Source organism: Hippopotamus amphibius, chromosome 2 (assembly GCF_030028045.1).
Source record: "Hippopotamus amphibius kiboko isolate mHipAmp2 chromosome 2, mHipAmp2.hap2, whole genome shotgun sequence".
Classification (NCBI taxonomy): domain Eukaryota; kingdom Metazoa; phylum Chordata; class Mammalia; order Artiodactyla; family Hippopotamidae; genus Hippopotamus; species Hippopotamus amphibius.
Window position 1 is genome coordinate 204,806,746 of NC_080187.1, and position 16,713 is coordinate 204,823,458.

The 16,713-nt window shown below is 50.0% G+C and overlaps 1 protein-coding gene across 4 annotated transcripts in view; it reads right to left on the minus strand.

Annotated features, from left to right (window-relative positions):
* Window positions 1-3,212: 3,212 nt before the first annotated feature.
* CA12 (carbonic anhydrase 12) overlaps window positions 3,213-16,713 on the minus strand; it is a 56,939-nt gene continuing 43,438 nt past the window's right edge. Inside the window, exons 8-12 of one of the 4 annotated variants that reach the window (XM_057722745.1) lie at window positions 15,650-15,776; window positions 14,876-14,948; window positions 9,633-9,718; window positions 5,695-5,782; window positions 3,213-4,936 (exon numbers count right to left, since the gene is read on the minus strand). In XM_057722745.1, coding sequence (XP_057578728.1) covers window positions 4,864-4,936; window positions 5,695-5,782; window positions 9,633-9,718; window positions 14,876-14,948; window positions 15,650-15,776 — 447 coding nt within the window. In that variant the 3' untranslated portion in view covers window positions 3,213-4,863. Of the gene's footprint in view, window positions 4,937-5,694; window positions 5,783-6,649; window positions 6,683-9,632; window positions 9,719-14,875; window positions 14,949-15,649; window positions 15,777-16,713 lie in introns of all 4 variants that reach the window. The other 3 variants (XM_057722746.1, XM_057722744.1, XM_057722747.1) reach the window with 3 other exon arrangements.

A 16,713-nucleotide genomic window follows, 5' to 3' on the forward strand; every position in this document is an offset into this window, starting at 1 on the left:
TCGCCTCCTTCAGGATGGCAGGCTCCAGAAGAGAGGAGACACCTTGTCCAGTGCGGGACTCTGAGGAGATCAGGAGGGGGTGTTGGGGGCACAGGGGGCAGGTAGCACCTTGCACTTGGCCAGGGTCCTGCAGCAAGGTCCCTGGAAGTTAACCAGAAGTCCTCATGCCTGCAGCCTGAGCTCCCGCGAAGGCAAGGATGCCCTAGGCCAGGTCACTACTGAACACCTGGAGCCCAGTGTGTGGCTGGGGGGCGTGGCCATGGCAGGGAGAGCTGGGGACCCCTGGAAGGAGCGAGGGGAAGAGGTGCGAGAAGGGGAGCCACGCCTGAGGTCTGCTGTCCTGCTTCCCTTGGACCTGATTTTCCATACGCCTTCTTTTCTCCAATCCTCCACATCCACCCCCCCGGATTCCCTCATCTTTCCCCTGTCCCCCATCGTCGCCTTCCAGAGCTTCTTCCAGAGTTTATTTTGTGTGAAAGTCATCCTGGTTTAACCCTCCCAAAGGGTATGTCGGAGGCGGTTAGGGTTCCAGAGCTGCACAGTGGCTGTATTAGCCACTGGCCATCGTGGCTACTGAGTACTTTGAATGTGGCTACTGAAACTGAGAAACGCCACTGATTTTATTTTATTTTAATAAATTTAAATTTAAAAGCTGATAATTGATTCAGTTATTTGGAAAGCTTTTAAGTGTGTTTGGAGAAACTTGGGTATGTGAATATGCTTTCTCAATGGTAAATTTTTATGAAATCTAAATTATAGAAACATTTTCAATGGAAATTTAGCATCTGAATGGAGATGTGCTGTAAGTATAAGATAAACACTAGATTTCAAAGACCTAGGGAAAAAAGAATGAAAATCTCTCACATCAAAATACTGATTACATGTTCAAATGATAGTATTTTGAATCTACTGGGTTATGTAAAATATGTTATGGAAATGTCACTGGTTTTTGTGGGCCTTTTTTTGGTGTGGCTGCTAGACCTATAAAATTTCACATCTCACACTCTATTTTATTGTATTTCTGTTGAACTCTGGGCCCTGGATTGTCCATTTAGCTGGGTTTAGGTGGGGAGGTAATGGCCAAGCTGAAGGAGGACTTGAGTCTCCTTGCCATCCGTGGCTCTCACCACCACACCTCCCTGAGCAGCAGCCCAGGTGCATCTTGGGTTCAGGGAATGGGGAGAGAGGCCATGAAGAGAAGGGAGGTGACTTCTGTTGCTCCTTCCTTGCTCCAGGAAGTGCTCCCTCCAGCCTCCTCCACCCCCATCCCCGTGAGATGGGAGCATGTGTAAGGAATGAGTGTTCCACAGAAGCTCTGTCTCTCTCCACACCTGGCCTCGTCCCTGCAAGGGGCTGTGACACCTGGAAGGATGACAGAGGGAAAGAGATGAAGAATTCTTGTGTTCCAGCTAAAGAGACCATCAGGACCTGGAGGGGTTTGTAATGTTTCTGTTCCAAAGCTGGACTCATTGCTTTATCTCCTACTGGAGCAAAATTATCCTTGAACAGTTCACCTATCTTGGTTATAGGGCAACTGAAGTGAAAATCGGAAGCTTTTCTAAATGACTCAGACAAACAATGATGGTGCCTATTTGTAACCTTTACAGGACTGCCTCCTTTTGTAGACCAGAATGTGAAATCTGGATTTAGACAAAAGATTATATGGATTCAGACAAAAGAGGGGGACAGCATGTTTTGCAAAAAGGATCCAAAATAAGGTAACAGGCAACCAAGAGAGGCGACCAACCTGCTAGGTACAGTACCTAGTAAAGTAAAAAGAGACATGAGACCTGTTTCTTATATGCATGTCACTTTGGTTAGGAACGTCTCCCTCGGCTTCCTAGGTGGCGCAGTGGGTGAGAATCCGCCTGCCAATGCAGAGGTCATGGGTTCGATCCCAGCTCCAGGAAGATCCCACATGCCGCGCAGCAACTAAGCCCGTGTGCCCAAAAAAAAAAAAAAAAAAAAAAAAAAGACTATTAATATTCTAAAAAAAAAAAGGAACGTCTCCCTCTGTTCAAATCTGATTCATCCTTCAAGGCCCAGCTCAGATCCCCCGCTCTGCCTGAGCCAGTCCCTGATTACTCTAGACGTCCAAGCTCCGCTAAGTGGCTGTGTGACCAGGGCTGCACACATCAGAGGCCTCCATCCTCAGTAAAATGCTTTGGTGCATCAGTGTGTTTTCCTTTGGAGCCAGGTTCTAAGACCTGGCTGCAAATGACATCATCGTTCATCCTGACCAGTTACCTGTCACCATAGACCGGGGACTACAAACTACTGTTGCTTTGCTAATAGTAATTGCTTTAACCTCACCTCCAAAAAATCAGTCTGATGTGGAAAACACTTATAATTTCTCATATTTATAATATATATCTTCATTACAATCATTCTTACAATAAATACAGAAGTGCCAAACAGACCGTCATCACAGTAGCCTGTGGTCCATCGAGGCACAGGGACAGAAGGTGCTGCCAATCCCCCTTCCCAAGAGCCAGTAGGAGGCCTTCAGAGAGTTGTGTGAAGGGGAGAATTTAAGGTGGAACCTAAGATGCAATTAATGGTCAATGCAGCAAAATGCTAGAATGTTTATTAAGGGAATAGGTGTAGGTTTTTGCTGTTTTTATCATTTGACCCTACCAAAACAGAGCAGCCTGAAGATCTCCACTTAGTGAGAGGCAGAGAAGCCGGGCCCTTGCCTGTGTCCCTGCCCCAGCCAGGGCCTCGTTTTTGTTACCTCCACCTGCCATGTGCCCAGCACAGTGCCTGCCCCCTCCCTCCCCCTGGTAGGGGGGGATAAACGGAAGGCAGAGTAGCTTCAGCAGCCCCACACTGATTTCCTATAGAGGCAGCTGGTGTCAGGGAGTGACTGAGAACCCGAGGAAAGGTTTCGCAGCTGCAGGGCTGGATCCTCAGGAGTCCCATAGGGATTAGTAAGGAGGGTGACAGTGTTGAGTCTTGGTGTCCTCTCCCTGGCTTTGTTTTGTCTGAGCCAAGAGGGCTGAGAGCCCAGGGTGTACAGAGCAGGGAGAGGCCAGGAGAAATGTCACTGTTCTCCTCACCCTCATAACTCTCCTTTTTTATTAACAGCCGTTGTTCCAGGTACAGTGATCTTTCTGTTCTCTCACAAAATTTGTCCATAGAAGCTGTAGAGAGCTTTCTGAAAGACAGCCTCACAGCTCTGGAGTGGTTCATGTTGGTTTCTGATTGACACATTTGGGATGAAGCCAAAAAAGCTTCGTCTAATTCCCAGTGCTCAATCCTGAGGCTCGTCCCTGCTGTCACTTGATCAGCATCAGGCTGGCGTGCTAATGGCAAGCCCAGATGCCACCCCAGGCCCCAGGGCGGTCAGAGGTCTCGCGCACACACACGTCTGAGTCTCCATCGGGTCCTCTGTAACTCTGCCTAGCAAACCAGCTGCAGAGACATGAGGCTTGCCATCCCTACAAAAAATGAAGACAGTAGAGAAGAGAGAAGACTTCTTAGAGTCAAGGGAGGAGGAAAGGGGAAAAGATGATCTAAAGAAACTTATGCTTCAGGAGGACATCCCATGCTGTCAGAATGAGAGCTGGAATCAGAAGTGTCTCTGTGAACTGCAAGGTGCCCGCCAGGAGAGGTTGGTGGGGGGCTGCTTCTCAGTCATGGAACTGACTGGTCTGCACAGGGCTCGTCCATCGATGGCAGGAGAATGAAGGAGTTACGTCGTCTCAGAAACTGTCTTTGTCACTTGGAGGAAGACCATGAAGGATCTTTATGACATTCCATTATTTCTGGTCCCTGAATACCATGCTGCCAGCCCCAGCACAGATAACTTCCTGCTTTCGTCGTACGAACATGTATTTTAATTCGGCCATGACTCAGAATCTTCCAAGTCAGAGAAGTAGGTAGGTCCCAGTTCCAGGCGGACAGTAGGGACACAGACTGCAAAGGTGGCAGCGAAGAAATTGGGGCAGGAGAGACCAAGCTCTTCAACCATGTTGCTTCTGTTTCCTCTGGACACAAAAGCAGCTTAGATCATCTCAGAATTCATGTCTCCTCGAGGAGAGAGGAGGCAACAGCACATTTTCAAGGAACAGCCAAATGGTTTATAAAATCCGTAGAGTATGAAACGTAATGCGCCCCTGACGGGAGGTTGGGTTGGGCTTCATATTCTGTCCTCATACTTACGGCTTGACAATGAACTTCTGATGTCAGTTCTCATTCCACACTTCTCATTCCAGATCTTACGTGTCTTCTCTCTCTGTAAGGTCCGTTCAGTGCGTCTCATTCAAAGGGCAGGACTTGGAAAATGCCTCTGCTATAATACAGAGGGTGTATCTTGTTTTCTTTTTGGCTTGGACCCCTTGACCCTTCCTGTTGCCCCTCCCCCCAGCTGTAAGGTCAGACTAAAGGTTCTGTCATAGTAGAAGGAAATCAGACAACAAGCCCTTCCCCAAGGAAAGAAGCTGAGTCTCAAGAGCAAAGCCTAAGCAGAGAGTCCGTGTTCTGGTCTGAAAGCATGGACAAGAAGCAGAATTCCCAGGACACTTGACACCACACTCAAGTGAAGCCCTGGATAAAAGCGTTTTCCAGCCAATAACAGCCCCCAGCGGGCGACGTGATTTGTGTCCCCAGAATCCGGATCACTTAATGGTCTCCCACGGATGAAGCAGGCAGCTCAGAGTCGCTGTCTCCTTGGTGAGCTCTTCCCATCCATGCTCCCACTGGGGGTGGCATGGCATCAGGATGGGGGGGGCAGGGTCCCCCAAGGGTTGTTTGTGGGTTGAGCTCCAGAGAACTCTCGGGTATTTCAGGTGTCCAGGGAGCCACAGCAGGTTGCGTCCAAAGCCAAGTCCTTCCTTGGACGTGCCTGGGCATGCCGGGGTCTCAGGCGTGGGCCTCAGTCTCCTGCTTGATGGCTGGTTTGTAGATGACTCCTTTGTTGGCACCTTTTTTGCTACTGGAACAACAGAACACATGCGCTTTGTTAGTCAAAGAGGAAAGAGAGGCAAGAGCAGCCCACATAGGTATGGAATGAGGCAAGTCAGATTCTGCTTTTGGAGACCTTTCTCCAATTCTGTTGGTCTTGGGAGGAAATGCCTCCCAGTAAAGCATTAACCAAAATGGAACCTGGTCATTTTTCAACTGTTCTCGTTTAACACTTGATGATACTAGATCTGCATTTTGACGAAGGTCTCATTTCCACCCCGCTTCAAATCTCTGATTCCAACAGGGTTTTTGACAATCTTTTTTTTTTTTTTCTTTTTTTTCATACCAGGAAAAATAAATTAGGTTTTAGGAAAAACTAAACACGACAATAAAAACATGAGCAAAGGGCATTAATGTGAGTGAGAACTCAAAATTTCCCTCAATTTTCTTTGGATTCAGAGAAGAAAAACCCGATGTAATGATCTTGGAAAGAAGACAGCCTTGGTGCTTGTGTTTAGGCACCTGGGACCTCCCCTCCCCATCAAGAGGCTTGTCCAAGGTCTTAGCAGTGACAGCAAAGCTGGCAGACACGCCTCCAACTCTGGGCGCAGTGACTCTTGGACCACCAGCCTGCAGTGTCTCACTAGATCAGTGGTGTTTGGGAAATGGCGCTCCTGGGATAAGTGTGGGTACAGGTGACAGGGCCATTCTGCCGGCTGTCTTCCCAGACAGATTAATCCTCATGGACACAAAGCCACCCACTCCCATTTTGGACCCAAACCAGCTCACCTCTTCTTCCTCCTGAAAAGCCAAATGGATACGGCCAGGACAATACAGATACCAAGAACGCCAGCCAGGGCCACGGAAAGGGCGATGCCTGGTAAGGGGTAGTGCACACACATTACAATCCTGCCTTCCCCTTCATCTCATCCCCATAGCACGCATGTGCACAGTCAAGTGACAGCTGCAGAATCATCCGCAGAAACATGAGATTTCCCCATCTCTGTTCTCAGGTTTTGGCCTTTGGCTTAGAAGGACTGGCTGGAGTACTTAGAGGGGCCATTTGCATATTGTAGCGATTCTCCAGCAGGGGTTCTCAAACCTGCACCAGCATCATCTGAAGAGCTTGTTTCAAATGTAGGCTCTTTTGGAGCCCAACCCTCAGAGACTCTGATTCAGTCTGGAGTTGGGCCCAGGAATCTACATTTTCCCCAGACACCTCTAGCTGATGCTGATGTATGTGGTCCACGAACCACACTTTGAGAAACCCTGGGCTACAGAATAAAAACTTACTCCGTTCTTGCTTGCTGGATTTAAGGCCCATTGAGATGCCTCTTTATCAGCGTTGGCCCCAAGTTCCACTGCACAGTCCTAAGAAGTCCACAACAACCAGGGCCCATCGCCAAGGTCAGCTGGCTGGTCACCCAACCTCCATACTGGGCTTAGGCCTGGTTTTTAGGCCATGGCTTCCCACCCTGGCCAACAGAAGGTCTTGGATAGGCTCCTTGAATGTACACATGCTATGAAGTGATTAGGTCTTTCATCAGGGGAGCATTTGATTGGCAGCTCATCTTTGAATCAGAGAATGACTTGAGGGCAAGGCACACAGTGAGGAGGGGCTCAGGAGTCAGAGTGACAGCACAAAGAAGCAGAGAGGAGGGGCTGGAAGTACCACAGGCCCAGATCACACCGAGAATCACAGCGGTCACCCAGCTGCAGCATGCACGGCCGGCTGGCCACATACCCAGACTCAGTCCTGTGTAGGTAGGATCTGGCACTTCAAAGAGGAGAGGAGAAGATTGGAAATTAATGTCAAACCATGACAGATTTGACCGGTGTGTTGAGCATAGCTCTACCTTTTGTTTGGTTGGAGGTACAGGGCTGCAGCAGCCCTTCTAGGGGGGTTCACTCTTGGCTTAGGTGCCTCAGGGTAGAGGGAATTGACCAGCCAGGGAATTCACGCCATGATCTACTGCCCCCCGTTCTCCCCGTCCCCGTGCTCCTTTACCATAGCAGTCTCTTTGCTTGAATGAGACTTCAGTTTCTAATACAATATGGCCAACTTGGAAGGTGAGGAACGGTAAGAATCAGAGTCTACCTGGGTGAGCTGTTACGTGCTTCTCTGGCACGTACCTCTCTTCCTCAACAAGGAACCTGCCAGGGTCTGGCTGGCTGGGGCTGGCAGAGCTTAGTTGGAACCTGTCACCAGACTTGCCCACCCGTCCCCATCCAGTATTGCTGTCATGGTTTGATGCTGTTTTTGCTTTGGCCCCACTAGACACACTGGGGAAACCCCTCCACCATGCCAGCCTCTCTTCCCTGCCGCGTGGAACCAGAGGACTGTGCCTTCTCTCAGAGTTACTGTTGCGGAGGAATGGGGTGAGTTAGGGGTCCTCCGTGGGGCTGAAATAGTGCCGAACCATCTAAGGTGAAATGCCTGCGAGGGACCTCCCAGGGGAGGGCCGTGCGTGAGTGCATCCTCTGGAGTTAACACTGAGGAGCCCGGTCACGAAACCGCCAGTTTACCCCAGCTGCTTCCAGGTTCGCAAAACTACTCCCCATTCTCCTAGTCAGGTCCTCCATCTAAGGAACGTCTCTGCTTACACAGATCCTCTTGTCTGGTGGTTTTCTGATCTCAGTAGAAACATCTAGCTTGTGTGTGTGTCGAAGGGAGGGGTCCAGTTTACACTGGAAGCCAGAGTTGTGCAGATGGTGGCCACCCAGCCAGACACTCAGGAGAGCCTGTACCCATAGAACCCACTGTGGCGATGGAGACCCTGGGAGAGCCCTGACCAAGTGTGAGATGCCAGCAGAGGGCCAAGGACCACTCCGCCTTGGATTACTCGACACCCTGGGAAACCACACCTGAGACTGCAGGGTGAGGTTTTGCTCACCCCCTTCTCCTGCCATCTGGCCCCATCTGGCCGATTCTCCTGGAGCCATGAGCCCCAGTTCTTTCCCTGTGTCTTCTTCCACAACCTCATATTGGGCCTACAGCCTCCCTGGTCCATGGCTGGGCCCTGGGAGTCCCTGGTCTGGCTTCCTGGGTGGCCTCAGGCTGTTGTAAGGATAAGCGGAGCAGGTATGGGTAGGTGCCATCCACAAAGGACAGGGTGGCCTGTTCTCTTGGCTCTTGCTGGCCACCACTGGCAGCCCATGGCCTCCCAGGTGGCAGAGAGCATGGCTCCCCTGGCCTGATTCCCTGCCCTGAACACAAGAACTAGTCTGTGCCTTGGGGAGATTTCCAGAACGTGAGGCTCCCCGCTGGAGAGAGCATCAAGTGTTTGTACAGCACATCCTCTGTTCCCTGCATGACCTGTGGCCTCTGCACACCATAATTTGTTTTTTTGTGTTTTGTTTTTAAGGTACCTAGAGGTAACCAAGGCCTCTAGGATCTTAAAAACAACAACCACCAAAAAAACTCCCAACTAATTGTGGTTTCTTTTCCAAGCCTTTTTGATGAAATACACTTTTGTTCTTTGTTCCTAAAGCTCCAGGTACTTGTGGTCCTCAACTAGTCCTCGCCACATAAGACTGTTAGTTGTAAGCCTAACCACTTGGCTAAGCCGTCCAAACTGGACGGTTTCTAAAGCCGTGGCTTTCACAGTCACCTCAAACATCCTGAGAGCCACACAGGCCCCCAGACAACTGAGAGCCCTGCTCTGGGGCTGGAGGAGGTGCCCCCAGGCCATGGTCTTAGGGAGCAGAGCAGAGGCTCAGGCAGCAAGGTCCCAGGTGTGAGACTTTGCTCAAGAGCACGTGGCCCAGCTGGGTGGCTCATCTGGGGGGAGAGTCTGGCTTTCCTGCGTCACTGAGCAGTGTCCTTGGCTGTATTAGGACCGTATAAACAACAGCCAGGGCTCTAATGTGGGTTCCTTGCTCCTGGATGACAACTTGTTAGGGCCTAAATTGCCTCTGCTTGGAAACAATGAAACAAGACCAAGCAGGTATGAAGACAAGGAAATCCCCAGAGACTGGGACAGATGCTTTACAGCCAAGTGTTTGATGCCGCAAAAAGAAAGCAGCTTGACTGAGCGAACGAAGAGCATAAGCCACCCGGGAAGAGGAATGGTGGTGAGGGTGGCGCCTTGTGGGAATTCTACCCGCCAGAAAGCCCAGGGCAGGAAGATGGTGTTGGGATGCTATCCCCTGCCAGGTGAGACAGCACCAAGCATCAAGGAGCAGGGCTCCCCTGCAGAGTTGGATGAAGCACAGGGCTTGGGTTGCATTGGAAGCAGATGCCTGAGCATCTGCTAACTAAAGGGAGAGGGGAAGTCACCAAAGGCACCGGGAGAACTGTTGGGGCTACTGCAGAACTAGTGCCCAGAGAGCGAAGCCAAAGCCGGCATCCCCGCAGCACCTCTGGGATGTTGCAGAGAACAGGCTTCAAAGGTGGTGCAGGGAGGGGCAGAGAGTCACTTGCAGATTAAACACAGAAATGGTTTCTGAATGGCGAAGGAGACAGGGAGTTCCCACTGAAGAGCAGTGGGACAGACAGGAGAAACGAGACAGGCTGGTTGACAGATGGCCCGCGAGAGGCACGGGATGAGAACGCAAGGAAGGGGCTCCTGAGCTGGCAGGTAGGAGGGCGCACACCATAGTGGGAGAGCTGCCTTCTCTCCATGCAAGGCTCTGGTACAGGTCGGAGCGAGCAGAGGTAGGGCAGTACAACATGCAGAAGGATATCACACACAGATAGAGAGGAACTCCAGTGCGACATGCCTCACCCCCGAGAAGATCATTAAGCTGCTCGCCATGGGGCACTGCTACCTGTCCGGCTGGCTCAGGAGTTGCATCTTCCACTGGCATCTTGCTGCACTGAGAGATGCTGGTTAACTGCGTTTGAGGTCTTCTGAAGCCTCAAGTGCACACACAGAAAAGTCCAGCAGGAGGAACAAACACCTCATCTTACACAGCTTCAGGTTCCTGGAACAAGGCTAGCATTTTCTAGGTCTGTTTGAAATTCTTTTTATTCAAACAGAATTTTGAATGAAAAGGAATACAGTCCTTTTCAAAGGATTATTTTAAAGTATGGACTATTTTGGTAGGTGACATGTACCATAGTGATTAGATATGTATACATATATGTGTATGTCTTTAGCAGTCTCCAGTCTTATAAAAGTGGCAGGGAGAGTTTTGGTTTAGCAGGGATTTGAGAGTTTAAATATATAAAATCCAATTTCGGATGGTAAAACTCTTATTATTATGCTTAATACAAGTCATAGACTGAAGTAACTGAAGTGCTAGTCCTCTCTTTGGATGATGCTTTGGTAAGAAAAGCAAGGAAGATGCCCTCCATAACCACACAGCATAACTATCTTAAGAGGACATATTATACTGGAGTTTTTCTTAACACTTGGAACCCACTGAAGAAATAGTTTCTAAAATAAGTCTGCCCAAAAGATACCACCAGAATATACGAGGGAACTGGTTTTCTACAACCATGCTAGGGCCCGAGGGCTTTGCCTTCCAAATTGCAGGAATTCAGCCCCAGATGAGAGAGCCGCGTTGCTCTGAGGGGTCTAAACCCTGGCACGGTGGGCACAGGTTATGATGCGGTACTGGGTGTTTCGTGCTCTCAGCTCCCTTCAGGGGTCAGGCTGTCTGTGCTGCAGGAATGACGGGTGGTGGAACTGAGGCTCTTATCCCTGTCAGGCCGGAGGACAGAAGGCCTGACAGCATCCCTCAGTGACTTCTTCCCAGACCTTCAACACTTGACAGCTTCACTCTGCTCTTTAAGTTTTCCTCCACAAATAGGTTGATGTTAATGCTGTTGGCAAATTGACAACCAGGCAAAATAAGACTTCATAAAACTAAAACTTGACAGCTGGCCAGGCTTCTGTTCAGATGGTACTGCAGAGAAGACACCGGTGGGGGAGGGGAGGGGAGACGGATCAGCTCCATTCTTTCCAACTGGTAACGAGCACCAGGCCCCCAAAATGAGTGAGACACCCATGGCCCCTGCTTTAAGGGGCTTGTGGAGTGCGGCTCATAGAGGCATATGTTGTCTTTTTCTTTTTCCTGCGTGGAAATACATCATTACCCTGTGGTGTGCTGAGAACTGTAACGGAAATGAACAAGGCCAGTCGCACTGAAGCAGGAGACTGGAAGTCACCCTCAGGGGAGTGGGGAAGACTTTGGCAGGACATGGTTAGAGTTGGGTCCTGAAATTGTTTCCAGGTGGAAGAGGGGAGGGGCCTCCCTCACCAGACAAAGGGACCTGTGTGAGCAAAAGTCGAGAGCGCGCACACCTGACAGCACCTGCTGTGTCACAGGAGGCCCCGCAGGGCAGGATGGGAGCAGGGGAGACATGCTGGAAGCACCAGCTGGTACTGGACCATGCACAGTGGTCCCAGGTTTCCGCCTGACCCCTTTTCCCGCTGCCTGGGCCAGAGGCTCTTGGTTGGGAGCCAGAGAACATCCCTGGGGTTTTCTCTTCCGCACGGTGGCTAACGTGGGGCGTGTTCAGTAACATGTGGCATGCTGAACTGCATTAGGTGTGACCAGGACTCCACTTCTTAGTATATTTGACAATCATTCCTGACTGTTCAGACCCTGTATCCACGGGGGGATTTGAAGGGGAACTCCTCTGGCCTTTCATTTGGATACTTTGGAAGAATTGATATTTTCCCATCTAATAAAGTTTATTTATAAACAACAACTTTTAGAAACACAAGGTCAATAACCACAAAGCATACATTCTAGTCTCCAAAAATTAGATAATTAGCCATCTTAGCTTTGTAAGATTTTTTTTCTCTCTCTTTTTTAAACATTTTATGAAACGACCCAGGTCCCTCAGGATCAAGCATATTCTAATCACACTACTTCACAGCTCCACCGAGGGTGAAAGCCCTACCCCTTGACCGCCCAAGCACTCTTGTCTAAGGGTCGCCGCAGCTGGCTTCGGACTCTGCGGCGTGTGACATGCACTTGCTCGGAGCAAGCCCACTAAAGACTTGATTATAGAAACTTTTTGGCTTTCTCTCATCCTTCAAGTTTCCCTTGTCCTGACGTGTTGAAAACAGAACTTAATAACATTAGTGTTTAGGTTTGATCAGTCTGGCGTTATTACCTTTTGCCCTTTATTACTGTTTGTCATTTGGACCCAGTGTTGGTGTCTTTGGCTGGGAAGAGATCAACTTTGGGGAGCCAAGAATCGGGCCCCTGGACTATATAAATCTGCCCCTGCTGTCTTTCTCCTTGCTCACATTGGGCAGCTGACTCCTACGAGATCTGGACTGCTCCCAGGATGTGTTCCTCCTCTCCAAGACCCCACCTTGAGGACATGAGTCTTGTTTCCTGTCTTCAGCTCAAGACTTCCATTTGTGCCACTTGGAAGAGGCACGTTTTAAGAGCTGAAAAAGTGCCTGGCATGACTTTCACCTTTCCACAAAGAGTGGGCATTTAACCAACGGCAACAAGAAACAACATGCATGAGAGAAAAAAATCAAACAAGAGAAGGAGCAGAATGATGAGGGGATTCTGAAAAAAGTTGCTGCCTCAGGGGCATCTGGACCCTTGGTGAAGGGATTTGTATGCTTCTTTGAAGGGTGAATAGTTCTCTCTGATCAACTTCTCTTAGCCTTGGACCTACCCAGTTATACAAGATGAATATATGCTCAAATCCTAAAGGAAGATGGGAAACAGGATTAGAAGACCAGGGCATGTGATATAAAATCCTAGAATCCTGTGTTTTGAGTGGAAAAAAAAGTCCTGGTACACTCCCTAGGGCAGTGGTTCTCAATCAGGGGCAACTTTGCCCCTCCTCCCCCAGAGACATTTGACAATGTCTAGAGACACAGGCTGTCACAAGTTGGGGATGCTGCTGGCATCTAGTGGGTAGAGTTCAGGGATGCTGCTAAACAGCCTACAATACACAGGACAGCCCCCACAACGAGGATTATCCAGCTCCACATGTCCGCGTTGACATGCCAGTGCCAAGGCTGAGACACCCTGCCCTAGGGCTGTCATAGACTCTGCAGCTCTTAGGGACAGAAACCAAGTTCTGTGTTCCTTTTCTAGCACAGCTGAGGAAAAAACAGGGTCCACTTAAGCGATTCAGTCCCAGTTGTTCCCATTTGGTTAAACCTCAGATCCCCCTCTCAAGGTCCATGCACTTTTATTTGTAAAGGAGTTTCTTAACATTACTTTTTTGCTGGCAGAAAACGCCAGAGTTTTCACTTGCCAACCCCATAGTTCCTGTTAACTGTCAGAGAGGATCCTGAGTTAAACAAGCCCCTAATGACAGGCGTGCCTCAGTGGAGGAACGTGCAAACAGTTGAGCCAAAATTGCTCAAGGTTCTCGCTGACAGACAAGCTCACCCCATCAACCTGAGAGGGCATGTTACAGTTGGAGACCTGCTCCGCGCTGGTGTGAGAAAGCACTTGTGAACTGCAGGCGCCCCGGGCGGGTGAGGTTTGGGGCTTCCCTCCTTTGGGGCCGCCTCATCCTTGTTTCTCGGGGAAAAGCCTCATGTGCTGCCCGGGTCTTTAGAACATGGGAGGAGGTGGGAATTCTGGCCAAGTTTCTATAATCAGCCTCCAAATGAACAGGTTTGCCTGGACTGCCATGGATGCTCTCTCCAGGGAGAGAGCCCCGCCCGGCCTCTGGCAGCAGCAGCTCCGGGGGAGCCGTGCAGGAGGGGCAGCGGCAGAGCTGCATTTGGGCTGTGACCTCCACGGCCTGAGCTGGAGCCGGTCTGGGGGCTTCTGCTTCGAGGCCCCTCAAGCTCCCCCAGCCAGACTGGGAGAGTCTACGGAAGCGCTCTGCTGCCAGCCTGGCTGCACTACCCACTCTACAGGCGCCAGCTTAGACCTGAGCCGGTCTAAGAAGATGGCTAATTATCCCCAAGGCTACAGTTCATTGTACACATGGGGTTACTTTTGGATGTCAAGTTCCTGCACGGTTTCTTCTGATCCTCTGTAACTGCCCTCACACACTGTCCCTGCAACGTAAAGTCAGGACGGGCAGTTGTTAGTGTCCACTTAGAATCAGAACATGTTAGCACCAAACGGGCCTTAGCCCACCTAGTCCAACCCATCATTTTATGGCTGAGGACACTGAGGCCAAAGAAGGCACATGATTTTCCCACGTCACACAGCCAGGAGGAAACAAGGTGAGGCCTTGAACTCGGGACTCTTGACTGTGGGGGAGTATCTGTCACCCTTTGCCCGGTGACTTGTAGAGACTTAGCCCAGAGAACAGAACTATTATCCTTGAATCACAAGCGAAATTCTACCTGATCTATGTGGGCAGAGTCCCTTATCTCCAGGAAGAGTTTTATTTCATTTAAGAGTTGAAGTATTTCTGCTTAACCCTTGACTACTACATACTTCATTTAGAAAAATAGGAAAAGACAATGTTATATCCAGAATAGATCACCAGGGGATAATTCTGTGCATTTGAGGTATTTCCTAGAAAAGAAGTTATTTATCATCGTGTATACCCTCAATTTTTAGGAAGGGCCATAGTTTATAGATTCAGATTTCAGACCAAGAAACTGGTGAAAAGAGGGAAATTACCTTAACTAGTGGCATCTGGAAAGGATAAATTCTTGGATGGTTCTTGATTAATTAACTGACAGAGAAGGACATAATTCTGACCCACATGTGTGGGTCAGTTCAGAAGAGCGTATTTCTAAAGCTTCCTGGCAAGGGCCTTGAAATTCAATCTTCATATGCTTCACTTAGCTTAGCAGGTGATGATTATAATCTCACACACTATGAAAGGAACAACAGAACAAGGTGCCCCAGGTGAGACGAGGAGAGCTGATTCTCTGACAAGTGAGTTAATGCGGTCATCTTTAAATATGAACCCCTGGCCCAGCTTGGCCATATGTGACATAGGATAAAGTGGAACTTCCACAGACCGACCCTTCTCCTGACCACTCAGGAATCCCTAGGTGCGAGCAGCTCAAGAATCCACAGTGAGAAAGTGAACTTGGAGATTTGAAGAGTGTGGGCCCCTTACCCCTTTCCCGAGGCCCCCAGCTTCCAGCTGTCTTGATGTAGGTACCAGGCAAGTCGAGATGTTAAATGTCCGTCTGGGGAGTTATGATTAGGGATTTAAAAGGAAGAACTGAGCCTCCACAGCTCAGGAAGAAACAGAACTATTAAGCTTCATTCCATATAGATCATGGGTGCCTGTGCAAGTTTCAAGGAGATGAGACAAAAGGCGGTTCTGAAGATGCTTTGTTGTTTAACGGGCCCTGCTACATTAGATGGTGAGCTGACTGTGGCTCGGATATAGGATATGCCATTTTCTAAAAGGAGCATTCCTGGACCTTGGTGGTGCTGGTGGTGCCATGAGTCACCTGGCAAGGCAGAAGATGGGCCTTGATGCCAAGAAAGCCTGTGAGAAGTTAGAAGTTTGATCTCATGAAAAGGGTCCTGCCATGTGTCTTAGGAGAAGGGATAGGTAGTTCTTCAGAGCAGAGAGGCTCCCAGAGCATCCTGTCTTCTGCATCTGTGGGAAGCTCCTAGACTTATTGAGGGCTCTGGTCCATGGGCCTAAAGGCCCTGGCTCGTACTTCTCTACAAAGGCTCAGGGAAGTCAAAGTCAGTGAAGGGAGACCTCAGTAAACCGACACACAGTAGCTCCTCACGTATCTGGTTCCCTTGGCAGCCAGAGTGCTCTTAACCCACCTCCTAAGGGTATCAGTGACAGTGCCCAAGGTCAGGGCACCCAACTTCATACGAAACAGACATCTTGGCACCACACTCCCCACACACTGCATCACCTCACCTTGTCGGAAGGAGACGTACACCAGCCTCTCATCAAACTTCTGGACCTGCCGGAAGTTGTTGATCATCTCTCTAGGGGATGGGTCATCTACCTTTGTGCAGTACAGGGCTGTCTCCAAATCCACCAGCTGTGGGGGAAGAGCAGAAACATCCCCGAGGACAGAGTGACACCCCTTGCCTGACCTCAAGGGGAAGGACCGCCAGACCTCGCCTCCGGGGCCTGGCGGGAAACCCCCTGGGAAAGCAGTGGGAAGGCCAGAAGCCGCCCCTCCCCTGCGGGTGTCTGAGTGATGGGGCTTCCGCGAGCCCACATGTCTTCCCCCTGTCTTCCCACCTCCTGGGGCTGCCGGGAGGGCAGGAGGGTTCATGCTGTCAGCTCCTGATTGAGCTTGAAATCTGCTCTGCAGGGAGGGGCTCCACCTCCCACAGAGACTGCATTCCTCTCCTGAGCCTCATTTAGAACCCAACTCTACATCAGAGGGGCCAGGGGCTTCGTCTAATGGTCCCATCAAAAGGAACGAGAGGAGGGAGGCAAGAGTCTCATAGGTTATCTGACTACTATTTCCATGGTATTTTCATACACCCACATAGATTATTACATAACTGTTTCCAAGGCAGTTTCTGCGTTAGGACATCACTGCCTCCCCGATCATTTTGTCTCTTGATTCATCATGTCTTTATTCCTGTCCGCCTGCTTGCTTATTGAGGTTACTCAGATGAGTAGCTCGTCGTGAAAAGGAAGGAGCAGCAGTGAGAGCTGTGCTGGGCTCTTGAAGGGCACGGGGGCCGTGAGCCAGTGTGCAGCACGGCCCCGGCCCCATCTCCGGGGCAGCCATGCTTCCTCCTGATGAATTTCAGCTGCGGAGTAGAGACACGCGCGGTGACCTGGAACTCAGCTTTATTGTTGGATCTTAGCTCTGTCACTGACCAGCTGGCGATCCCAAAGTTTCCTCACCTCTCTAACCCTCACTTTCATCACCTAAGAAATGAGGGGGTTAGAGGTGACTGCTAAGGACTCTTCCCCAGTTTCGCACTAGACTGTGAGCTTCTTGAGGGCAGAGACCC